The 27,360-nt window shown below is 41.3% G+C and overlaps 1 protein-coding gene across 2 annotated transcripts in view; it reads right to left on the bottom strand.

Moving 5' to 3' along the window:
- Positions 1 to 27,360, bottom strand: part of KIF13B (kinesin family member 13B) — a 485,412-nt gene that overhangs the window by 47,010 nt on the left and 411,042 nt on the right. The window contains exons 39-40 of one of the 2 annotated variants that reach the window (XM_033935467.1): positions 9,273 to 10,266; positions 3,836 to 5,718 (exon numbers count right to left, since the gene is read on the bottom strand). In XM_033935467.1, coding sequence (XP_033791358.1) covers positions 5,423 to 5,718; positions 9,273 to 10,266 — 1,290 coding nt within the window. In that variant the 3' untranslated portion in view covers positions 3,836 to 5,422. Of the gene's footprint in view, positions 1 to 3,835; positions 5,719 to 9,272; positions 10,267 to 27,360 lie in introns of those variants that run through there. The other variant, XM_033935468.1, reaches the window with a different exon arrangement.

Raw genomic sequence — 27,360 nt, 5'->3', positions numbered from 1 at the left:
GATAAGTTTTGAATGCATTTGCATGTGTGCTTATACGAACTTGAACTGTTTTGAGTTTGAATTTATAAGAGTATATCGGTGCATGGTGTGTGACCATAAGAAAATAGTCTAGTATAACCCCTCCCAAAAAAGAACAACAAAGATTTATATTCAAATAAGAAAAAGAGGAACAGCTTAGTTGATATTGAAAGAAAACTAGCAAGTACATTTACTTTAAAATTAACTTTTCCATCTGCAACACAGATAGTCTTGGAAAAAAAAACTTGAGGCCCAATAATTGGCAGCACTAAAGCAGATAAATACTATATAGTGGGGCCAGCTACTGATTTTCTGCATCATCCAAATAATACTGCTAAAAATCATTACTAACTGTCCTAGCACCACCCACATAGCACCAAGGAAGTGTTGAGTCAAGCTTATCTAGATATCACCAACATCTAGTACCAGTACCTAGATCAGTATCTGGACAAGTTAGGAAAGCAAAACAGCTGAATACCAGCCATATCTGGATAAGTTTCACCCAGATACTCAGCACCTGGATCTGGGTAGTGGCTGCCACTAAATAACCAGGTGTAACTTTACCATGCTCAGCATTTGAAATCAACACTGACTATGGTGTTTAATATTGGAGGGTGGGGGGGGGGGGGTTATGTTTATATTACTGTGGCATGGATTAGTTGCTAAGATTCAAAGCGACTTACACATTTAGGCCTGAATTCTGTAACTGGCACCATTGTCCCATGTGATGACGACAGATATAGAATCGTGCCTCCGGCAAAGGTAGGCACCAGGGTTTTCCAGGCCTACATTTTCAGTGCCTACCTTTGATATAAATCGCAACTCTGTAGGTGCTATAGGCCATTTAATGCCACTTCCAGAATTAGCCATGCCCACAGTGGCATTAGGTAGCCTAAAGCACCTATGGAGGTACGATTCTGGAGCAGATTTTTTTAGGTGCCAGTAGACTCCTTGAAACTCAGTTAAAAAGTCATTTAAAAGGCGTTTTTTTTTTTTTTTACTGAGCTTGGGCACCTTACAGCACCTAAAAAAATTAGCACAGGTTAGAGAATCTGGGTCTTAGTGGCAACTGCTAAATGTAGATGTCCCTTATCTATGAATTTTCAAGTGGCACTATGTGAACAATGCTGTCAAACATTTCCTCTAAACATTCTAACATATCTGGATAGTGCCAGAGCAGAGCGAAGGCATTTCATATACTAAAAGGATAGTGGTGATAGTCATCTATCTATATAGCTAATATAAATATTTTTGCTATATGTGTAGCTGCAGGTGGCACATGCTCTCCATGTATATTCAGTGCCATCTCCTAATAGGGCAGAGGTGTTGAATATGTGCCTTTTAAAAATGTTATGGCTGGCATTTAAAAAAAACAACAACCCGAGAACAAACAACAAAGGTGACTAATTGGTGTTCAATTTACCTTTGTTGTTTGAAATGACTCAACACGATCGTGTTTCGGCCCGAAAGGGCCTGCGCCCTCTGGAGTCTGGGTTATGATGACGAATCATAAAACGTAAAGTTTCATAATCTTCTATTTTGGATGCTCTTAGTGAAATCTTTAAGCATCCAATTCTATGGACAAAAGTATGTGTCACTGTCTCTGTAAACCAATTTACAGAGACAGTAGCACATACTTTTGTCCATAGAATTGGATGCTTAAAGATTTCACTAAGAGCATCTGAAATAGAAGATTATGAAACTTTGCGTTTTATGATTCATCATCATAACCCAGACTCCTGAGACAGGCCCTTTCGGGCTGAAAAAGTCGTGTTGAGTCATTTCAAGCAATAAAGGAAAATGTTGGTTCTCTGCTTTCACGACTGTGGAGGTAGTATTTCCTGTTTCTTGTGACATTTAAAAAAACCTCACACTCTTGCTGCTGACTTTAAATATTGATCTGATTGTATTAGCGAAAAAAAATAAAGACCAGAAGAAAGGAGTAGCATAATGGTTAGTGCCGAGGCCTAAGAACCTGTGGGAATAGGTTTGATACTCACTGCTAGGTACTTGTGACCTGGATTGGCGACTGTTGGAAACAGGATACTGGCCTTTATGGACCTTCAGTCTGCTCCAGTAAGGCAACTCTTATGATTGAGATCTGAAGTGTAAGCTTGTGGCAGACAATTTATAAAAACACCCATGTCTGTTGTCATTTCCTCCACCTGAGTTACATGTATTATTCACTTTTGTCCTGTATGTTATATTTAGTAAGCTCTTTGAGCAGGGACCATCTCTTGTATTTTGTTGTACAGCACTGCATGCGTCTGGTAGCGCTTTAAAAATAATAAATAGTAGTAGCACTTTTGCCGAATGCAAAGGGCAAGTCAAGTAACTGTAAATTTGGTCCAACTACTATAAATTAACAAAACCTCACACTAGGAAACACCTCTACCTGTAGCATGGCTGCAAAGATAACCAAATGCACATAAATGGGGGAAGGGGTTTACAATATTTATGCAAAGTAAATACAAATTACACAAATTCAGGCAATATTATCTTGGCAAAACACTGTCAATATGTTTCAAAGGAAATAGTATAAACTACTTTCTATTGTAACATATTTGTGACAAAACAAATCACTAGCCATATAAAGATGTAACTAAAACACTTGCTTTGTATTCCAGATGGTCAAAGGTGACAATGCCTGATGTCCACAGTCATGAGATTTTATTATTAGAAATTTATTCACATGTTGCATAATTTTAAAATGATTCTTTGGTTGTGGGTTATTTCAGTTTCATCTTACAAAGTCCATTATGAGCAGAGCAGAGAAGTCCATGCTTGAGGCACACCAAAATTAAACAGAGCATATAACCATGCAATCAAGTTGATCATTTGTCTTGGTGAGCAATTCAGTTAAATGCTAAACACACTGTACAAAGGTCTCTGTGCACGGAATAGAAATAAATTAAGAGACCATGCTTGAAAAATTCTGTGATACTTAAAAACGAGTACCCAGGACAAGTGTGCACATACCAGGTTTGCAAACAAATGGAAAGGGCTAGTCAAATAAATGAAAACCTTGATTCACCAGTTTAGTGCACATTAAAATCTTTTTTTTTCCCCCAACACCATCTGCAATTGAAAAGGGGGAAAATCATTTTACAAAGTTCAAAATTGAGAAGATTATATTTATTTTCTCTGTTGTGCAAAGTTCTTCTTTATGGAATACTGCCTGCAAACATTACAACTGGTTCCACATGAAAGACAGATGTAACTGCCTCCTGGCACTGAAAGCAATTCTCATTAATCCCCTAAAAAAAAAAAAAAGAAATTTCTAATCTAATGATTGTGTGTAAAATGTTGCACCTGGCAGCATTTACACCATTCTCCACCCTTACTTTGATACTGTGAACTGCAAGGTTAAGGCACTAGAATATTATACTGTATACTTGTGGGATACTGCTACTCATAGCACAATGAACTTCAGCACCTCAAGCACTTATATCCAGTAGAGAATGACACGGTGACAAAATTCATCACCGTCCCCGCGGATAACCGCGGGAAACCATCTTCATGTCATTCTTTAAGGAGAGAGGGAAGAATCAGAGTATGAATGGCCACAACCACTGACCCTCAAGCTTTGCTTTGAAGAATGCTGGTGTAGAAGGATTGAAGTTGAGATAGACACTATAGAATGACAATCTCTGGTATCCAGAGCAGATATTGTGATGTCATAATGCCTCATTCCACCAGTGCCTAAGAGCCAATCACATCAGTGATGTCACAATGGCTTCATTATCCTTGGCTCACATAAGAATCAGAGTATGAATGGCCAAAACCTCTGACCCGCAAGCTTTGCTTTGAAGAATGCTGGTGTAGAAGGACTGAGGTTGAAACAGACACTAGAAAATGACATGGGATTATTTCCCGCGGTTATCCGCGGGGACGGGAACGGTGATGAATTTTGTCACCGTGTCATTCTCTAATATCTAGCCCTCCTTCATACATATTTATAATCTCTGTGCCATGAGTGTCCAGAGCGTTGGGTTGAATTGTGTGAAAAAGGCAATAAGGTATTAACAGTTTAAACTGAGCCCTCTCAATGTCCTTTTACATTCACACATATTAGCTGGCACAGCAATAAGGCTTGTATCCCCTCAGTTTTTAACACAATACTTCAAACTGTTGCATAATAAATTTTTGGATTTTCAAAATTCAGTTAAAAAAAAAAATTTTAAAAGGAAATTTAAGCTGGACCCAGTAGAGGTGGTCCATCCCTTAAAACAAAACACTAAATTAAGTTAAAAAGAAATGAACTCCTTAATCTCAATGAATGTCAAGGCTGTGCTTATGAGCTGCAGAAGGCCATAGCCCAAAAAAGTGGGCAGTAAATTACAGATGCTGGCTAGAATGTGTACAAAACTGCAGGCAGTTGGATGATTGTAAATCGCACATTACATAAATTTAAAAAAAAAAAATAAATTAAATAAATACAATGTAATTGTTTTGCATACTGCAACAATAAAAAAAAGAAGACTGCACTTCTCCCATCCACTTTAAAAATGACAGATCTGTTCTAACTAAAAACATACCTACTGCAGACTTTGCAAATTAAAAGCAAGATGCCGACTACGGAAGTCCCCAGTGCAGAGATCTCATGTTGAACTGTTTCTGTAAATAGCACCTTGAGCACTGAAGGAATACCCCTATACCCCTCCTTCCCACCCAAAAGGTCCTAATGGAAATACAATCAATCAGAAAAGAATCATTTCTCTCCTTCCTACCTAATTATTCTGCATTTGCCTAATTTAAAAGCTTGTCCATATAATGTAAAATCATAATCAAGATCCATGTGCCAGAACCAATCCCATACATGTGGGTATTTGAGGGCAATGAAATGAAGTTTAGGTCAGACCAATTCTGGAGGCATTTATACTTAAATTGTATGTTCTTTGCTCCATCAAAGAAGAGTAATAGCTTCTATATTAATGCTTGGTCAAATTGTTTCTCCCCAGAATCTGCTTTCTGCTTGTGGAATAGATTGTGAATTTTTGATCTTTATTTTGCAGCAGAAAAGAATGAGTAAGGAAGGAAGCAGCATTTGAAAAAGAAGGGCAGGAGAAAAGCAGGCTGCAGCTCTCATGGAAAATAAAGCAGCTGACCGGTCTGCTGAAGCCGTGAGTTTGAGCCTTTAGGCCCAACTGCAATTTATAAACACATACCATGATTTGTGTTTAACGGGAAAATAACAAAATATCCTGAGCCCAGACAAGAAATAGTAATGCAGACATAGGGGCACATGCTGGGTATCCACGGAAAAATAGCAGCTCAACACAAATATTACTATTTCCTTAGGAAGTAACAGGGCCATTAGGTTTATCTTCAAGTCAGGATCCATACAAACACATGGCTAGTTCGCTGTTTCTTCCAAAGTAACAAACAATATATTTGCTCTCTCTCAATTAGCCCAGGATTTTCTGCTCTCCGTCTTCCTCTGGCTCTTCTCATCAAGTTGGAGAGCCGATGATCCTTCTGGTTTGGCCATGGCCATCAGTGAAGTCAAGCTGGATGCCGAATTTGACAAACCACTGGTTTTTCGGTTCTCAGGTGAAGTCCCCGCCTGCAGGCGCATCCCTGCACTACGCCTCCTAGCGGGCCCAGTGGCTTTCTTCACACGATTGGGCCTCACAAGGACACCATACCCTGGGTTACACTTGAAGTACTGCCTGCCCCCAACGGAACCATCATTCTTGCCTTTGAAAACAAAATCACAGACGTAAGAACTTACGACATAGAAAAGTGATGCTGAGCCGCTTGGGCTTATTTGCTGCCCATCGTTTTATGAAGTAAATAGGATCATCTGTTTTTCATAATTACAATAATCAGATGTAATTAGTGAAATTATTCTACAGTGCAGAAACACTACAAACTGCAGTGGTGCTAGCTGGCACACAAACCAATGCTCATCAGAACAGGTAGACAGGAATGTCACTTGGCAATTATCCTTGGTGGGACAGGTTTATTATTTCTTTGATATATTGTCTATCATTAGACTGAATGAGGCTAGAAGCATTTTGCTATTCTACACCTGCTGTGAATACAGAATTCATTCAATCGCTTCAGCCGACTTTCCTTTTTCTTGCCACGAACAAGGATTTAACTGTATGCAACAAGAAGCATCTCTACAGACCGATTAACCATTGAATGAATACCACAGAAAGGAATGCAGTATATTTGAAAGACTGAGATCATACTCTGGCTTAGGAATGAGGGTCGTTACTGCCACGGTATGGACAAAAATAACCCAATTGGAGACATTGCCCTCAAAAAGAACCAGGGAAATATATTTGTTTCAGCCCTTTCTTGATCCTTTTTCTTTAGATTTGTCTATGTAATTCATTGGGAGAAGGGCTGGGCAACCAGGGTCCAAGAAGGCCACAACCTAGCTGGGTTTTCAAGATTTCTACAATGACCTATTTGTATACAATGGAAACAGTACACGCAAATAGATCTCATGCATATTCATTGTGGAAATCTTGAAAATCCAACTAGGTTGTAGCCCTCGAGGACCCTGGTTGCCCAGCCCTGGCCCTGATGAATTACACAGACAAATCTAGAGAAAATGGACAACTCTGATCTGGGACTTCCAATGTTTCTGAATTCCTCCAGCTCCTTATACACAGTTATACAGAGCAGTGCAGTGACCACTTACAGTTGGTTATATAAATTCCAGCTCTCTGAAGATCATCTTCCAAGGCCTCAGTTTGACATATGCAGTCATATGAAAAAATTAGGACACCCCATGAAATATTCAATTCTTTCTTAAGAAATGTTCACATATCGATGTCAAATCTTTTTTTAAATTTATCTCTGGAAAAGAAAGTGATGTAATTGCAGCTAAACAACAAAAATTTTCCTTGATTTTCTCATGAAACAAAGATATCCACAAAAAAGTGTATTCTGAGGAATAAATTAGGCACCCCCACATATCCCCCCACTTAAAGTGGCTCAAATCACACACAGGTGTATAACCTCAGGTGCACATGATTTGAACATCGTTACTCAGCATTTTGAAGGAGGTTTGCCATACTTAAACCTCACACAAATATACACTCCAAAAAAACTGCCACAACCTAAACTAGATACTACGAAAAGGCAGAATAGTCAACTGGTTCAGGAAAGGGGGCGCTCAGAGGCAATACTGTACACACCGTAACACTAAAAAGAAAGAAAAATACTCTATATGTAAGGAGCCCTCAGTATGAGCAAGCAGCGACGGGAGACTCGCTCACACTGAGGGCACCTTACATATAGAGTATTTTTCTTTCTTTTTAGTGTTTCGCCGTGTTACGGTGTGTACAGTATTGCCTCTGAGCGCCCCCTTTCCTGAACCTGTTGACTACTCTGCCTTTTCGTAATACTTAAACCTCAGACATTTAGTTTGGTGTGTTCATGACTGCTGCAGTGAGAGTGAACACCATGGTGAGATCAAAAGAGCTTTCTGAGGCCTTCAGAAAGAAGATTGTGACAGCTTATAAGTCTGGTAAGGGATTTAAAAAGATCTCAAAAGAATTTGACATTAGCTATTCCATGGTCCGGAAAACAGTGTACAAGTGGAGGACTTTCCAAACAACTGCTAACATGTCTGACTGTCCAAGCAAGTTGATCCCCAGAGCAGACCGCAAGATACTAAAAGAAGTCTCCAAAACCCCTAAAATGTCATCACGGGACCTACAACAGGCTCTTGCTACTGTTGATGTGAAAGTGCATGCCTCTACAATCAGAAATAGACTGCACAAATTTAACTTGAATGGGAGGTTTGCAAGGAGGAAACCTTTGCTTTCTAAGAGAAACTTCAAGGCCAGACTGAAGTTTATCAGAGAGAATGTAGACAAACACCAGGACTTCTGGAATAGTATTGTATGGACAGATGAGTCTAAAATTGAATTATTTGAACATCAGAAAAGAGGACATGTTTAGCGTACACCAAATACAGCATTCCAGGAAAAGAACCTCATACTAACTATGAAGCATGGAGTTGGAAGTGTCATGGTTTGGGGATGCTTTGTTGCAGCAGGATCTGGCCTGCTCACCATCATAGAATCCACCATAAATTCTACTGTGTATCAGAGGTGCTTGAGGAACATGCGAGACCATCTGTAAGAAAATTAAAGCTGAAGCGGAACTGGACCCTGCAACACAACAATGACTCAAAACATACCAGTAAATCCACCAAGGACTGGCTGAAAACTAAGAAATGGAGAGTGACTGGAGTGGCCGAGTCAAAGACCTGATCTTAATCCCATCGAGATGCTGAGGGGTGATTTGAAACGGGCTGTACATGCAAGAAACCCCTCATACATCTCACAGCTGAAAGAATTCTGCATTGAGGAGTGAGCCAAACTTTCTTCAGCCTGGTGGTGGCTACAAGAAGCATCTCACTACAGTTATTTCAGCCAAAGGGGGTAACACTAGCTATTAGGGTGTAGGGAATCCTAATTTATTCCTCAGTTAGAATACACATTTATGTGGATATCTTTTGTTTCATGAGTAAGTCAAGGAAAACTTTTGTTTACCTGAAATTACATCACTTTCTTTTCCAGAGATTTAAAAAAAAAAAAAAAAAGATTTGACATCGATATGTGAACATTTCTTAAGAACGAACTGAATATTTCATGGGGTGTCCTAATTTTTTACCAATAATATCCCTCTGTGTTGATTTCTGTACACCAAAGTAGAGACCAGTAGTTAGTGTTCTTCATCTAAACTTACCTCTGACAAAATATTTTATATTTTGTAAGGGGAGAGGCCTCAGATCCCCATGCGCTGTCAGTTTGTTAACTATATAGCCGTACTAGATAGGGAAACTACCTCATCGGCCCTTCTCCCCCTCCTGCCTGGCGTTCTGTTGAATCTATAAATCTGTAATCCAAAAAAAATTAGCTCTGGTAGGGATGATTGTTCAATTGTTCATGACTTTCTTGCTGTCCTTGTCGGACCGACAACACTAACTACTGGTCTCTACTTTGGAGTACATAAATCAACACCCTGCATATACAGTTGGATTTGGTGTCTAAATTTTTTCACATGACTGTATATGCAGGATTTAGCATCCTATTCTTGGACTGGATGCACCTTCAGACCTCCAAAAGCTTGGACCTGGCTACTATACAGAGCCAACTTTTTAATTGTTCTCACACTACAGCCTCAGAAAACTGGTCTTAAATTTTTTTAGATCAAGTACATTACTTCTAGTGACATTTAAGCTCTCTGTCTCAAAACAGAAATGCAAACAGAAAGGTTTTTACCTGCAGGCAAATCAAGCTCCACACCAATCCAAGTTCCCTCTTGAAAATCTGTCGATCCAACATATCGGACAGTGCCCGTTTTATTTGCACCCACAGTTACATATTCACCTTCTTTCAGCCACAATGGAATTTCTTGTGCTTCCTCAGAATCAGAGGCCATATCCTCCAAATCATCCTCATTCCTTGGATTCTCAGTTCTCTGCTGGTTTTTAGCTCTTTTGGCAGATTCTTCTACACTCAATGAGCATCCAGCTTCTTCACTCAACATGTTTGTGAAAGATTTCAGCTCAGATGTTCTCACTTTTTGTATTTTGAATGGGGAGACAGGGATTTTAGGCTGTGATAAAATATCAGGTTTAAACTGCGACTTCGACATTCTAAATGCCTCAGCTGACTTGAAGGAGTCCTTTTTACTGAGAACGGGTTCAGAAACTACCACATGTTGTTCTGACTGAAGTTCTTTGTTTGGTGTGATGCTGGAAAGAGAAGATTGCTGTAGAGAAACTGGTGTGCAATATTCTAATACTCCATTTTGATCTGTTGTGTCAGTTTTCAGCTTTGGGATGGTATTCTCTAAAGATTCATCACTGTCTTTAGGTTGCAACTGGGCAATTTGTATTTGAGGTTTAAGCAGTGCAGTACTTGGATAACTTCTCAAGACAGGTAGCAGGTCTGACTGTGCTAGAGTATTGGTATCTGTTGCTGGGGGTATGGTATCATTGATTGTAGGGGTTGGACTGCCTGCTTGAATTACAGGGGTGTCACCCCCTGACATTAGTGCTTCAGAAAGTGTTGCAGTTGAAACGCTGTGAGAAAAATAACCACTGGAAGTTTCACTTAATGGGCTTGGGGGCCCTTCCTGGGAATCCTGAGTTGGAATGTCTGCTGGTTGTTGCTGAAAAGGCACTTTGTAGTTCTTTCCATTATTCTTCAGGGCTTCTGGGGATGGCACCATTACCTTAGATTGCTCTTGTCCTACTTCTTCCTGGGTCATCTAAACCAAACAAAAATAAACCAAAGGATTAGTATTAGAAGTTGAAAAGATAAAGCATACACAGATTGGGTATATAACATGCCAGAAGTGATAGTCTTTTCTTTCTTACTATTTAGAGAGTATAGATTTAGAGTTCTCTAGAAGTAGTTTTAAGTATCCTTCACACTTCATATGTCACAAATTTATCACCAAAAATTGTATCCACCGGGACAGAGAGGGAAAATGCTTGAGTACCTGATTGTAAAACCACTTAGATAACCTTGATAGGCGGTATATAAAAACTTAATAAACTTGAAACTTGATCCTAGGACTTCCATTAGAAACAGGAACTACAATATAACTATTGTAGCCTCGTAAAAGAGTGTTCTTTATAACTTTACTGCTTCTAAGAATCACTAGTGGGACTCAAGACCCAAGGTGCTAGAGACTGTAACAGTAAGGAGAGAGTTCTATTTTTATTCACATAAAGTAGGGAGAGTTGGAATAAAAACTTTAGTACAAATACCTTTAAAAAAAAAAAAATTACTGAAGTTTTCACTCTTTTTAAATTTCAGGCTGAGATACACGCTTGAATATTAAAAAAAAAAAATTATCCTCTTGACCACTGTTATCCATTAAGGAGCAAACAGCACAGTTACTCACCTGTAGCAGGTGTTATACAAGAACAGTAGCAGATATTCTCAACATGTGGGTGATGTCCACATGGACAGTCAAAAAGCATATTGTCACTTTAAAACTGCCCGCATGCTGGTGCCTTTCTGCTCCAACATCAGCTCTCAGGACCATCAATTTAGTAACAAAGCTAAGAAACCAACTAAGTGAGGTGGGAGGGTTACGAGAATATCTGCCTGTTATCCTCGGATAACACCTGCTAAAGGTGAGTAACTATGTTTTATTCAAGGACAAGAGTAATAATAATAATTTATTTATATGTCACCACACCAGGAAGGTTCTAAGTGGCTAACAACAGGAAAGCAATACATACAATTCTAATAAATACACCAAGATAAAATAAAAACGTGAATAAAACGAATAAAATTAGAAAGATATGTTAAAAAAAGCAAAGAACGTTAAGATACCAGTCTGTTGAATAGTTGTGTCTTTAGCAATTTTCTAAAATCTAAATAAGAAGAAGCTTCTATCATCATTTTGCCGAGCCATGTATTCAATTTGGCGGCCTGAAATGAAAACGTTCTCTCGAGGAACCTCTTGTAGTGACAAGATTTTATGGAAGGATATGTAAACAGATGTAATCTCTGTGTTTTCTTGTTAAAGTGACTCAAAGAAAAATGAGGGAGCAAGTAGCCTGGTGACCAGGGCAGGAATAATTTGTCGAGGACCCCTAGGCACACAAGTACACTGGGCCCCCTGCCCCGCCCCACCCCACCATGAGCCCAGGCGGCAGCAGGAAGCTGCGTCAGAGGGAAGCTTTGGGCAAGCAGCACTGCTTGTACAATTACAGTTCCTGTTGCCTTTCTTACTCGCATTGCTTGTTTGTCTTACTTTCCGTCGATGGGGGGGGGGAGGGGGGCTGCGTTGCTGATTGGGGTGGGGCCAGCGTTGCCGATCAATGCTGGAGGGGCCCATCGTCGTTTGGAAAAAACAATGTTGATGCCCTCCTTCATTGGGCCCTCCTGGCAATTTCGGGCCCTAGGCACGTGCCTACTTGGCCTATTGGTTAATCCTGCCCTGCTGGTGACATACCAAAAACTACTTTGTAACAGATGCATGAAAACTTAAACATAACTCTAGATTCCACTGGCAGCCAGTGCAAATTTTGATAGAAATGAGTAATATGCTCCCATTTTTTAAGCCATAAATGAGGCGAACAGCAGTATTCTGGACTACTCTTAATTTTCTAAGAATTTTCTTACAAGCCCCTACATATACAATATTACAGTAGTCAAACAGTATATTCTCACATATGGGACTTCTTAGCTGCCAGGATCATGCCTCTGAGTAGAAGATTAGGTTCTTTTTTTTTTTTTTATTCATTTTCACATCAAATATCAAAAACACTTTGATAAAGGAAACTAAATATACTCAAAGAAATTATTATCAAATCACAAATTCCTAATACAATGATCATAGTCCACTTTGGGAGAGAATAAAGCCATACACAATCAAGGGGAGTTGAATTAAAGGAAAACAATACTCGGTCATATTAATATATGCCTTAAAAAATACAGGGTTCTTTTGGTTAATTACATTAAGGCCTGAATAGTTGGAATTACAGAGGGGTTGGGAGCCTTAATGGCAGCCTTTCCTTCCAAAAAAAAAAATTGCAGTTGTTCTGGCTCATAGAAAATGTACTTATTCGCCTGATAAGTATTTCGCCTGATAAGCATTTACAAGGAAACCTAACTTGAAAAGTTGCTCCTAAAGCCAAAACTGGCTGACGAAAATGTCAAAAATTTTTTTGTCTAAGCTGTGTCCACTTTGAAACATCAGGAAAAATTGCAATTTTGTGATTATAGAATTCAACACTTTCAGTTCTATAAAAAAGACGAAGAAGAGCTTCTTTATCTTGTAAGAAAACGAAAGTCACTAACAAAGTAGCTCTCGCTGAAATTTCAATCCGTGAGGATTCCAACATCCCAGTAAGGTCTAATTCGCCGGGGTGTGTAGTTAACTTATCCTTTTCCTCTTCCACTTTGTTAAGGTAATATAATTTTTGCAATGGTGGCATATTAGTCTCTGAAAATTTTAGAACTGAAGTCAGAAAAGAATGAAAGAGTTCTCTGGGAGATAATATTCTGGATACAGGAAAATTAAGAAATCTCAGGTTTAAATTTCTATTAGCATTTTCTAAATTTTCAATTTTCCTGATCAATAAGTTTGTCTTTCATTTGAGAATTTGTTGCAAGTTTTATTTCAGAGACTGTTTTCTCTATATGATCCAATCTAGTTGATTGTTGTTGAATTTTTCCTTCACAACTTTTAATTTGAACAGCAGTTTGTTGAGTTGAAGAAATAAATTGGGAGCATACCTGATGAAGGCTCTCCATGGCTCCCCACAACGCCTCCATATCCACCACTTCTGGCTTGGTCAGGGGTTTCAGAGGCTGAAGTGGAGAAAGTACTCCATTTCCGACACTCGTTGCTCCCTGAACGCCTCCTCCTTCCTCTGCCGTTTGCTGGTAACCCGGCATAGCTCGAACCACCTCCGGGGTCAAAGGTAGCACCATCGGCTCCGACGGAGATTCATTCCCCGACGTCTCCCGTTGCCTCACGGGATTGCCTGGCATCGTCCCGGGACGGGGGGGGGGGAATCACAGGGCCAAGTGGGCTCAGTGAAAAATCACTGTCCAGCTCCGAGGTCTGCCCCCCTCGGAGAGCAGATTCGCCCAGTCCAAAAGGTACAGCAAAAGCTGTTATTGCTGTCTGGCGTGTAACTGAAGAGGCAGAGGAAGCCGGGAGATCGCTCCTCTGTTTCCTCCTGCGTTTCAGCATTTCTTCACTGTAAAAGCTAGTAAGAAAATCTCAAAAGAATAGGAGCAAAGAACATAGAAACATAGAAATAGACGGCAGATAAGGGCCCACGGCCCATCTAGTCTGCCCACCTTAATGTCCCTCCCCTACCTTTGCCCTGTGAAGAGATCCCATGTGCCGATCCCATTTGGCCTTAAAATCAGGCACGCTGCTGGCCTCAATCACCTGTAGTGGAAGACTATTCCAGCGATCAACCACTCTTTCAGTGAAAAAGAATTTCCTGGTGTCACCTCGTAGTTTCCCGCCCCTGATTTTCAACGGATGCCCTCTTGTTGTCGTGGGACCCTTGAAAAAGAAGATATCTTCCTCCGCCTCGATGCGGCCCGTAAGATACTTGAACGTCTCGATCATGTCCCCCCTCTCTCTGCGCTCCTCGAGCGAGTATAGCTGTAATTTGTCAAGCCGTTTTTCGTATGGTAGATCCTTGAGTCCCGAGACCATCCGGGTGGCCATTCTTTGCACTGACTCCAGTCTCAAAGACGCCGAGAGAAGGGGAGTCTCTTACAGCACATCTGTCCCTGATGCCATCTTGGCTCCTCTAGGTTCTTACCTTTGATAATCTTCATTCTGCAAATCCATGGAGGAGTCAGTACGATAGATGTTTTATCTGAACCCACAAACTGTGTCTTGCAGAAAGCCACGCATTGATTTCTGCTCCTCCTACTTAGCAGAGGAATACAGAGCCCCCTACAGTTGAGTCCAAAAGCACTCGAACATCACTGGAACAAAGCATACACAAAAAGGGGGCATGGGGATTTTCCCCGCAAACATTATTCTGTACTGCAATATATAAGAAACAATAAATAAACAAGCAACATGAAAAACAGGCAAGAACATGGCAGCAATAGGAACCAACCTGCTGTGTGCAACGAGCACTAACTGGAACATCACCAGCGGCAAAGATATGTACTCACATATGTAGAACGCTTCTCCGCAGGGCCCATCTGCTAGTTGCAAGTTACTCAGGCCTGAAAGGAGAAACATCCAAGGCAGAAGAAGCAGGTGATACAAAAAGAATCAGAGTAGACAGAGGGTAGGCCATACTGACTCCTCCGTGGATTTACAGAATGAAGAACTTAATCTTCCATTCTGTTACATCTACTCCGGAGTCAGTACAATAGGTGGGTGGGCCATTAGTGTGGGCAGACTAGATGGGCCGTGGCCCTTTTCTGGTGTCATGTTCTATGTTTCTATGTTACCAAAGCAATGGCAATGTCTAGGGTGAAACAGACGAGCCTGCCCACAACACCGAGGCCCCAAAGGCGGCAACAGACCAAGCCGCCACATCCACTCTGTAGAACCTCATGAAAGTATGAAGGGAAGACCAAGAAGCCAGGCTACAAATCTTGGCTGGATGAATCACTTGAGACTCTGCCCACAAAGCTATGGCACCCAAGTGAGCTTTGAGAGAAACTGGTGGCTACTTACCACAGGCGATATAAGTTGACAAAATGGCCAGGCGGATCCATCGGGCTATAGAGGCCTTGGATGCCGGCCTACCCTACCAGGATTGGCTAGTCAGGACAAATAGATGGTCAGAAAGACGGTCAGTAAGACTCTCCGCATGACTAGTTTTCATAAGATCTTATCCTTCTGCTCTGACCCTATAGAACGAAAGGCAGGCAGGCAAACTTCCTGGTTGACATGGAAATCCAAAACCACTTTTGGAAGAAAGGAAGGAACTGTATGGAGGGAAACCCCCATTTCTATGATTTAGAGAAAGGGCTCTCTACAAGAGAGAGCCTGCAGTTAGAAATATGCCTGGCAGAAACAATCGCCATGAGGAACAATGTCTTGACTAAGGTACAGAAGGGGTGCATCCCTAAGTGGCTCAAAAGGAGCTTCCACACGACATTGAGATTCCATGTAGGAAAAGGCTGTCGCAGGAGTGGTCAAAAGTGAAGTGTCCCCCTCTAAGAAATCCAACTACATCTGGATAAGAACTGGAACCATTGTGCGTTCTGAAAAAGAAAAGGCCTGCCACGTGTACCTTGAAGGAAGCCACCGCCAGGGCTTTCTCTAGACTGGCCTAGAGGAAAGCCAGAACCACTGGAATGGGAGCACGCAATGGATCCACCCGGTCCCTGGCACACCACTGATGGAAAGCCTTTCAAGTTTTGGCTTAAGTTGCCTTAGTAGAGGGCCTTCTTGGACTGCAACAGAGTGGCAATGACCACGTTGGAGTAACCCCTCTGAATTAAGGCCTGGCACTCAAGAGCCATGCTGTAAGATCAAAATGCTGGGGATTCTCCATGTGAATCGGACCCTGAGTGAGGTTGCAATGAAGAGGGAGCTTGAGCTTCCTGTCCCACTGAAGATGGACAAGATCCGCATACTACGGATGGTGAGGCCAGTATGGTGCCACCGGAATCACCAGGCCCAGATGAGTTGCTATCCTGCAAATGACTCAACCCACCATGGGCCAAAGTGAAAAAAATGTAAAGGAGATCCCGAGTTGGCCAAGGCTGAATCAAGATGTCTAAACCTAAGCTTCCTGGCTCTGTTCTGTGACTGAAGAATAGCTTGACTTTTGAGTTCTTGGATGAAGCCATCAAGTCCATCTTAAGAACATAAGAATAGCCTTACTGGGTCAGACCAATGGTCCATCAAGCCCAGTAGCCCGTTCTCATGGTGGCCAATCCATGTCACTAGTACCTGGCCAAAACCCAAGATGTAGCAATATTCAATGCTACCAATACAGCAATGTAACAATATTCTATGCTACCAATACAGGGCAAGCAGTGGCTTCCCCATGTCTGTCTCAATAACAGACTATGGACTTTTCCTCCAGGAACTTGTCCAAACCTTTCTTAAAACCAGTTATGCTATTCGCTCTTACCACATCCTCTGGCAATGCATTCCAGATCTTAAATATTCTCTGAGTAAAAAAAGATTCCCTCCTATTGGTTTTAAGAGTATTTCCCTGTAACTTCATCGAATGTCTCCTAGTCTTTGTAATTTTTGACGGAGTGAAAAATCGATCCACTTGTACCTGTTCTACTCCACTCAGGATTTTGTAGACTTCAATCATATCTCCCCTCAGCCATCTCTTTTCCAAGCTGAAGAGCCCTAACCATTTTAATCTTTCCTCATATGAGAGGAATTTCATCCCCTTTACCATCTTGGTCGCTCTTTGAACTTTTTCTAGCATCACTATATCTTTCTTGAGATAAGGAGACCAGATTTTTGCAATACTCCAAATGAGGTCACACCATGGAACGATACAGGGACATTATGATATTCTTAGTTTTGTTAACCATCCCTTTTTTTTAAATTTGAATTTGAATTTAATAGATTTACAATATCATAAAGATATCAAGAAAAAAGGTTTCCATACAAATTTTCAATACAACAAACAATACAAAAAACAATCCTTTACAAGCCCACAAAATGGGGAAACATATTGCTTAATTACTAACTTAGTTTTAAAGGAAAACAAAGAAATGGGTTGAATTCCAATGAACCCAAATCATTCCCTACTAAACTAGGACATGGACATTCCTAACCTAATTTCTCATCAAAGAATGAAAGAAAGAAAAAGAGAAGAAAAGAAATCTCACTTCTGTTCACGAGCTAATAAAAATTGTTGCAGTTGAATGGGATCCCAAAAGGCAAATTCAGTATCTTGTATCTTAACCAAACATTTACAAGGAAACTTTAAATAAAATGATGCCTCAAGTGCCAATACTCTAGTTCTCAATTTCAGAAATTGTTTTCTTCTAAACTGGGTGGCTCTTGAGACATCTGGAAACATACTAACCAAATCCCCACAGAACTTGGTCAGTCTATTTTTAAAATAAAGTTTCATTAACAACATTTTATCTGTCTCACTCATACATGTTAGAATCATTGTGGACCGAGTCTGGATAACATCTTGAGAATCTTCTAAAAACTCTGTCAAATTAACATCATCTGTTACCAGATGGTCCACATCCTGTAGAGTTTCCTTTTTCTTCTGGGGAATATGATAGCAATTATTTATTGGAAAGCTATCCACATTGGGTAATCCCAGTATTTCTTTAAAATATTTTCTTAACAATATTTCTGGTAATAACAAATGAGTCACAGGGAAATTAACCAAGCGGAGATTCTTTCCCCGTTGCATATTTTCTAACATTTCCATTTTTAAATGCAATGACGTAGAATCTTTTACTGCAGATAGTGAAACAGCTTGCAATGTGTTACTTTGAGTTTCAATCACACCTAATCTATTTTCCAATTTAAATTGGCGTCCACATTCACAAACTTTTGAATCACAGACTGTGAGTAATCAGATGTTTGTTTCATTGATTATCTGAGAAACCCCTCAACTCTAGAAATACCTAACCATAAATCTTTTAAGGTGATATCTTGTTTTTCCACTGCTAGTGGTTGTTCATCCACTACACTAGTAAACTCAAGTGGTTTGGGTATGTCAGTAAAAATCAATTTACTTGTTGAAGTGGATGATACCACAGGACCCGTGGAAATAGTGGGAGTTATATTCCCACTTACACCAGATATTGGATGAAGGGGGGGTGTCCTTTGTAGAGGACTCATCGATGCTCCGGATATGTGAGAATTCAAATTGGGTAAATTCAAATCGGGTAAATTTTGTGCTGGAGTCTCTAGGGAAAAAGTCAAGTGTCTATCCATAGGACCTAAAACAACAGGTGTCAAACTTTTAGGTTTAACTTTCCTTTTCCCCATGATCACTTAACTTATACGACCTGGTATCCTGCTCCACAGCTCCACGGTGCTCCAAGGGGCTCCCAAGGGGCGGGACCTGCCCCTTAGGGCACGCCCCTGCGGCTGCCTCCACGGCAGCAGGCATTAATTTATAGTGAAAAACAGAGGCACAGAAGACGGACCCGGTGATGTCAGCAAGGTTGCCTGTCCGAATTCAACTCCAAGCGCCGCTACTACAGAGGGCTGGTCGGGGCAGCGACACGATCCTCGACATCCTCAGGCGAAGGCAAAACAGCTCCCCCCATCCCTTTTTTAATAATCCCCAGCATCCTGTTTGCTTTTTTGGCCACTGCCGCACATTGGGCGGAAGGTATCATCTTACTGTCTACAATGATTCCCAGAACCTTTTCTTGGGCGCTAATCCCCAAAGTGGACCCTAGCATCTGGTAACTGTGATTCAGGTTATTCTTCCCAATGTGCATTATTTTGCATTTGTCCACATTAAATTTCATCTGCCACTTGGATGCCCAGTCTTCCAATTTCCTAAGGTCCGCCTGTAATTTTTCACAATCCGCATGCTTTTTAACAACTTTTAACAGTTTAGTGTCATCTGCAAATTTAATCACCTCACTCGTCATTCCAATTTCAAGATCATTTATAAATAAGTTAAATAGTACCGGTCCCAGTACAGACCCCTGCGGCACCCCACTGTTTACTCTCCTCCATTGAGAAAAATGACCATTTAATCCTAGCTTCTGTTTTCTATCCGATAACCAATTCCTAATCTGCAACTGAATTTTGCCACCTATCCCATGACTTTAATTTTCTCAGGAGCCCTAGTAAGGAACTTTATCAAAAGCTTTCTGAAAATCTAGATACACTAGATCAGGGGTCTCAAAGTCCCTCCTTGAGGGCCGCAATCCAGTCGGGGTTTCAGGATTTCCCCAATGAATATGCATGAGATCTATGTGCATGCACTGCTTTTTCAATGCATATTCATTGGGGAAATCCTGAAAACCCGACTGGATTGTGGCCCTCAAGGAGGGACTTTGAGATCCCTGCACTAGATCAACCAGCTCACCTTTAGCCACATGTTTATTCACACCTTCAAAGAAGTCAAGCAAATTCTGTCTCATTAAATCATGTTTGTCTACGTGTTCAACAATTTTATTTTTTATAAATTGTTTCTACCATTTTGCCTGGCACCGAAGTGAGGCTTATTGGTCTGTAATTTTCCGGATCTCTCCTGGAGCCCTTTTTAAAAATCGGCATAAAATTGGCCACCCGCCAATCTTCAGGTACTACAGATGATTTTAGCAAAGGGTTACAGATCACTAACAGCAGGTCAGCAATTTCATGTTTCAGTTCTTTTAGTACCCTCGGATGTATACCATCCTGTCTTGGCCAGTCCGAAAGATGTACAATGAGATGAACACTCTGCGAGAGAGACCACTCTCCCAGGTCCAGGACTTGGCGACTTAGAAAGTCTGCTTGGACATTTTCAATTCTAGCTATCTGTGCCATGGAGAGAGGTGCAGCTCTGACCACCGAGTGAGCACTCTGATGCCTCCCTGTTGATTCACGTACGCCACTAACATGGCATTGTTAGAAAACATCCTTACCACTTTTCCTTCCAAGGTGTTTTGGAGAGCCTTCAATGCCAATTGTATGGCTTGACGCTCTAGATCAGACATAAGCAACTCCGATCCTCGAGGGCCGGAATCCAATCGGGTTTTCAGGATTTCCCCAATGAATATGCATGAGATCTATTTGCATGCACTGCTTTTTCAATGCATAGTCATTGGGGAAATCCTGAAAACCCAACTGGATTCCGGCCCTGGAGGACCGGAGTTGCCCATGTCTACTCTAGATGGTTGATGAAACCTTTTGATGGGGAGTCACTGGGCCTGGATTGCGCGATCTTCTCAATGAGCACCTCTTCCTGAAAGACCGGTATCAGTCATGAGAGTAATCCACTCTATGAGTCAAAGAGGCATGCCCTTCACTAGAACTTCTCCCTGAATCCACCAGCGTAGGCTGCCCCGTGCTAGCTACATCCAGGGAAGGGGCATCTGAAGAGGATGACGCTGAAGAGACCACTGAGACTGGAGGGACTCTTGTAGAGGCCTCATGTGTGCCCTGGCCCAGGGCACAACCTCCAGGGAGGTCCCAAATACTTGAAGGTAATGCCAAGCAATGGGGTTCAGGAGAACTAAGAGATCCATGATCTTTTTCTGGAGCTTCTGTTTGCATGGCTCCGTAAGAAAAACACATCCTTGGATAATGTTGAACTGAACTCCTAGATATTCCAATCTTCACTGCCTGTTCACACTCCAGTCTGAATGGAGCCCTGATCAACCAGTTGCGGGGGGGGGGGGGGGAAGGAGGGGGATGTGGGCAGAGTCCACAGGGGTGGGGACAGTGTCAGAGAGAGTCCGCACAGATGGGCGGGGATGAGTCAATTTTTTTCCTCACGTCATTCTTTAATCTGAAAAAGTTTGAAGAATGATCTAACGTTTGGTAACTAAAATTCAATGCAAAGAAGTGCAGAAGTGCATTTGGGGAATAGAAATCTGAGATGTATGTATTGGGAGGTGAAAGGCTGATATGCACAGATGGGGAAAGAGACCTTAAGAGCGATAGTGTCTGAAAATTTTTTTTTTAATTTTCAGATTTTCAAAATTTTTACATCAGCATATTACATGTTGATAAATCTACCCCAAAATCAAAGACTACGATGGATTCCGTACAAACGTAAGGAAGTTCTTCACCCAGAGACTAGTAGAAAACTGGAACGCTCTTCCGGAGGTTGTTATAGGAGAAAACAACCTTCAGGGATTCAAGACAAAGCTAGACAAGTTCCTGCTGAACCAGAATGCACGCAGGTAGGGATAAACTCAGTTAGGGCACTGGTCTTTGACCTAAGGGCCCCCACGGGAGTGGACTGCTGGGCACAATGGCCCACTGGTATGACCCAGCAGTGGCAATTCTTATGTTCTTACAAATCCTCAACATTGGAATGCTCAAAATACCGTCCAATATTCAACCTTCCTTTTCTGGCAAAACTCACTGAGAAAATATTTAAACAGCTATATGAATTCATTGAAAAAACAAACATACTTCACCCAAACCAAACAGAATTCAGGAAAAATCACTCCACAGAACACTCTCTGATAGTTAAGAATAGATGTTGTGAGATCTATTTATACCAAAGGAAAACAACACTTCTTATATCACTTATCTCTCAGCCTCCTTTGACACCGTTGCCCACAATCTCCTTCTCAATAGACTTGCTTCCATTAGCCTTACTGACACAGCCCTTGACTGGTTTACCTCACTCTTTTCAAACCGAAACTCTAGAGTTAAGGTCAGACAATCTTCATCAGATACCTTCAAACAAGATTTTGGCATACCACAAGGATCCATACTCTCTCCTCTTCTAATCTAATCTAATCCTCTTCTATTCAACATTTTTACTGCTCCCCTCTTTACAATCGGACAATTAGGTTTACAGTATACACCTATGCAGATGACATCCAGCTACTACACCCAATTAATCTAACTAATCAACAAGACATCCAAGACATCAATTTTAAACTGGAAACAATTAATCAATGGCTACTTAATAATATGTTATTCCTAAACCAATCAAATTCAGTGAGGATGATCTTCTCTTGGAATATTGATGACCATATCTCTTCTATTTACTTCTAATCTACTCCGCTAAAATGATCAAACTCTGTTAAAATTTTAGGTGTCATTATTGACGATAAATTGACTTTACATTCACAAATCAGTTCAGTGGTCAAGAAATGCTTCTATAAAATCACCAGCTGAGCAGTACCTCTCCACTTCCTAGTGGCAGCTCACTGCCGCTAATGTGATGAAGCTAATGTTAGTTTAGCCGCTGTTCTATTAGGCAGCCTTGGGGACTTTGCTAGGCTGGCCCGCCTCCAATGATGCAACTTCCTCTTTTGTTGGAGGCAGGCAGGCAGGCCTAGGCAAAGGCCCCAAGGCTGCCTGATGGAATTGCTGGATAAACTAATGCTAGCGGCAACTATGTGGGAAAGTTAAAAGCACACAGTGAGCTGTTGCTGCTGGTCCAGGAGGGGGAGAGGAGGCTGGGGAGAGAAGATGAAGAAGGTGGGAGATACGTGACAGCAGAAGGAAGTTGGGAGACATACGATGCCAACGCCACATACCCCCTGGGGTATGCATACCGTATGTTGAGAATCTCTGACCTTGGCAATGGACACACCAATTATGCGGGTCTTTACCCGACATGCCCCTGTGGCATCGAGTGCTTGAAGACACTAGGAGCCTTGGACACTGATGGAAAAACTGCCAACACAAAGTCTATGGTCTGGGGAGATTTGAATAGATTGAATACTGAAAACCCGAAGCTTCCGGCCTGAAACCAGGATTAAAGAGCTTGAAGGCCTGAAAACCAAAATCAGGGAAAAATCTGAAATTTTGAACCCAAAGGAAGGGAAAAGAAAAGGAATTAAAAATATGGCTAAAAAGAAGAAAAAGTAAATGGGAAGGAACAAAAAAACCCCCCAACTAGTTTTACGCACTTAGAGAGACTCTAAACCACAGTTTCTCTGATCTGTGGAAAACTGAAGGTCCTGCGAACCAACACTGGGCAGGAAAACACCAGCACATGGGCAGTCTTAAAGTTTTAAAGTGACAATACACTTTTTGACTGTCCATGCCAGGTTCTGTAGATGATGTGAGAATATACTGCCTGCTGGTCCTTAGATAAAAATCTATACTGGTATACTAAAGTTACCACAGCCAAAACCCAAGCAAACAACATTATGCAATAAAGAAAATAGCACAGATTAAACATCACCTCATGGACTTAAAAGGAGTACATAATAAAAGTTACAAACCTCTGCATACCACTGTTATATCTGGTTGTAAGAATGCAATAACATGAAGTCATTTGCCAGACTACTTATTACTGTGGTAATGTCGGAAATTTTGTATTTTTGGTTACAAACATTTAAATTCCTTTTTTTGTTTTAAAACACAACACTAAAAGAAAAAGATAGCTTTAGTGTTCTACTTATGTGACTTTGTAAGCTGGAAGCATTTTCCATTAAGATGATATTTAAAAAAATTTAGGGCTCCTTTTACAAAATTGCGGTAGAGGTTTTTACCATGGGCCAGTGAGGTAAACGCTCAGAGGCTCATAGGAATTCTGAGTGTTGGAGAATTTACCTCGCTGGCTCGCAATAGAAATCTCTACCATGGCTTTGTAAAAGCCAGCATTAGTATGGCAAAGCACCTTCTATTATTATACTTTTTTTTCTGATAAAAAGACATGCAGTGATAAAGAAATGCACAATTTCCATGTATGCCCCTACATTGATGCTTCAAGTTATCAGCTACACTTCCTTCTTAAAATTATTTTTATCATCTCAGTTGACTCCTAAAGGCAACTGGTATCAAGCAGACTATATAATGTGTGCAGATTGTATGCAATGAACAGTCAATGGTTGCAAGTAAGAATACTTAAACTTCTTAATCTATTTTCACTGTGGAGTAACTGAGAAAGCAAACTTGTAAATTCTGCTTGGAAAGCCAAGCAGTTACTATGTATTTCAAAATGCTGTATCTGTAGCTTATTTGAAACAATCCATTTAGCCCTAGAGCAAAAAAAAAAAAAGCAATGCCAGGTATAGCAATAAACATTGCATCAAAAAAATTATGCAAAGAAATTGAACACAGAGTTCTACAATATGACCTAGAATAATAATGTAGGACATGCATGGAATGCAAAAGCCTGCAACAGTACATACAGATAAGCTTTAAGACAAATGAATCACTCAGCTGGTTCAATGTCAAACCTACCTAGCTCAACTGGCTTCTCTGGATGTCTGGGCATGTTTAACTTCTAATTGATAAATTCATTCATGTGCTTATTAAACTTTTCATTCCCTCCTGGACCTGTTGGGCCGCCGCGTGAGTGGACTGCTGGGCATGATGGACCTCAGGTCTGACCCAGCGGAGGCATTGCTTATGTTCCTCTCCTGGCTAAGTATAGATATTTGCAGGCTTCATAGGTATATCCATGAGTATTTAACATCACTCAAGTAATGTACAGTGTCATATTGTTTAAAATTTTGTGTGTATATTTATAAGAATATAAGAATAGCCTTACTGGGTCAGACCAATGGTCCATCAAGCCCAATAGCCTGTTCTCACAGTGGCCAATCCAGGTCCATAGTACCTGGCCAAAACCAAAGTAGTAGCAACATTCCATGCTATCAATCCAGGGCAAGCAGTGGCTTACCCTATGTCTTTCTCAATAACAGACTATGGACTTTTCCTCCAGGATATTGTCCAAACTTTTCTTAAAACCAGCTACGCTATCCGCTCTTACCACAACCTCTGGCAATGCATTCCAGAGCATAACTATTCTGAGTGAAAAAACATTTCCTTCTATTAGTTTTAAAAGTACCGTATTTTTCGCTCCATAAGACACACCCTAGATTTAGAGGAGGAAATCAAGAAAAAAAAACATTCTGAACCAAATTCTCCCTCCCAGTCTCTGCACCCAATCCCACACTCCTTGCCAGGCTCTACACCTTGTCCCCCTCCCTACCAGGCTCTGTACCCTGTCTCCCCTCTTGTGGTCTAGTGGTAGGCTAGGACAGGGTTGGCAGGGACAGGGCAGACAGGCCTAATGGCTTATTGACATGCAGGCAGGCCTAGTGACAGACAAGAAGGCCTTGTGCCGTTTTCTAAATGGCTGCCATCAGTTCTCGCAAGTCCCGCAAGAACTGATATCAGCCATTCAGAAAGTGGGGCGGGCCCAAGTGGAAGCGTGGAAAGCTTGCTCCTGACATTCGCTCTCCTGACCTACACACTGCTAGCAAGGGAGTGATACACGCTGAACCACCAGGTACTACAACGGCGGGCGGGTGTTTGTAAAGGTGCAGTGACAGCGGCGGGGGAGGGGGGGGCAGGTGTTTTTAAAGGTGCAGTGGTGGCGGCGGGGTGTCTTAAAACGGTGCAGTGTGTGTGTAAAATTTGTACCTTCGCTCTATAAGATGCACCAAGATTTCCATCCACTTTTGGGTGGAAAAAAAAGTGCATCTTATGGAGCGCAAAATACAGTATTTCCCTGTTAACTTCATCAAATGTCCCTTAGTCTTTGTAATTTTTGACAGAGTGAAAAATCTATCCACTGGTACCCATTCTACTCCACTCACGATTTTGTAGACTTCAATCATGTCTCTTCTCAGCCGTGTCTTTTCCAAGCTGAAGAGCTCTAACCTTTTGAGTCTTTCATCATACCAGAGGAGTTCCTTCCCCTTTATCATCTTGGTCACTTTTTTTTTAACCTTTTCTAGTGCCACTATATCTTTCTTGAGATAGGGAGACCAGAAATGAACACAATACTCCAGGTGAGGTCATACCATGGAGCGATAGAGGGGCATTATAACATTCTTAGTCTTGTTAACCACCTATTTAAAAAATTTAATTCCTAGCATCCTGTTTGCTTTTTTGGCCGCCGCTGCAAATTGGACAGAAGGTTTAATTGTATTGTCTACAATGATACCCAGATCCTTTTCTTGGGCGGGAACTTTATCAAAAGCTTTCTGAAAATCTAGATACACTACATCAACCGGCTCATCTTTATCTACATGTTTATTCACACCTTCAAAAAAAGTCAAGCAAATTGGTGAGGCAAGATCTCCCGCAGCTGAACCCATGTTGACTCTGTCTCATTAAATCATGTTTGTTTACGTGTTCCACAATTTTATTTTTTTTAATTGTTTTCACCATTTTGTCCGGCGCTGAAGTCAGACTTACCAGTCTGTAATTTTCCAGATCATCTCTGGAACCCTTAAAAAAAAAAAATCAGCATAACATTGGCCACCCTCCAATCTTCAGGTACTACAGATGATTTTTATCTTTATTGTAGATGACTGTGGACCCCTGATCAGGCAGATACGCTGAAACACGGTCTGTGTTGGGTCCTTTCTTCATGAATCTTATGTACACATTTTAATCCAATAAATAAAGTTGTGAAAAAACATGAGGAGTGTGAAAAATTGCAGGAGGACCTTATGAAAGTGAAAGACTTGGCGTCCAAATTGCAGAGGAAATTTAATATGGACAAATGCAAAGTACATTAGGTAAGAGTATGAACAGACAGGGAAAATTGTTGAGTATCTGAATGTAAACCACTTAGGCTAAAAGTGGTATATTATATATATATATATATGTGTTTAAGCCCGTTACATTAACAGGTGCTAGAATAGATGTCTGTCTGTCTTTCTCCTGCCCCCTGTCTCTTTCTTCCTTTCTTTCTGTCTCTCTCCCTGCCCAGTCTATCTTTTTTCTTTCTGTCTCTCTCCCTGCCCTGTCTATTTTTCTTTATTTCTTTCTATCTTTCTTTCTCCCTCTCACTGTCTATCTTTATTTCTTTTATTCTTTCTGTCGCTCTCCCTGCCCAGACCCTCACTGAAGCCGCCTTCCAGCGGTGCCAGCTAAGGGATCCCTTGCCCTTTCCTCAATCCAGCTGTGGTCAGTTGCCCGCACACTCCTGGTGGGAGAGGGGAGGGGTTCCTTTAGCTCTCGTTTGCTGAGGTGGTGGTGGGCCACCCCATCCATGCACTCTCTCTCTCCTACCTGCACTCCAAATGCTTCTCTCACCAGCCCAAAGCCTCTCTCTCTAGTGGCTATCCCATGTCTCTCTTCTCCTCACCAACCCATGCCCCAACTCCCAATCAGGCATCTCTTTCCGACCCCACCCAACTATCATTCTCCTCCTTGTCCTCCACCCTCATCTCATGATTGATTCCCTTGCTCCTGCCCCCAGCTTACCGTCTAACCTGCCGGTTCCTTCTTCGGACAGATGGAAATGATCTCCCTGTCCCCCCTTGCTCCAGGGGAGTTTACTTTGGGGGGGGTCAC

Source organism: Geotrypetes seraphini, chromosome 3 (assembly GCF_902459505.1).
Source record: "Geotrypetes seraphini chromosome 3, aGeoSer1.1, whole genome shotgun sequence".
Lineage (NCBI taxonomy): Eukaryota > Metazoa > Chordata > Amphibia > Gymnophiona > Dermophiidae > Geotrypetes > Geotrypetes seraphini.
Note: the sequence above shows the minus strand (reverse complement) of the source record. Positions and strands in the feature narration are given on the sequence as shown.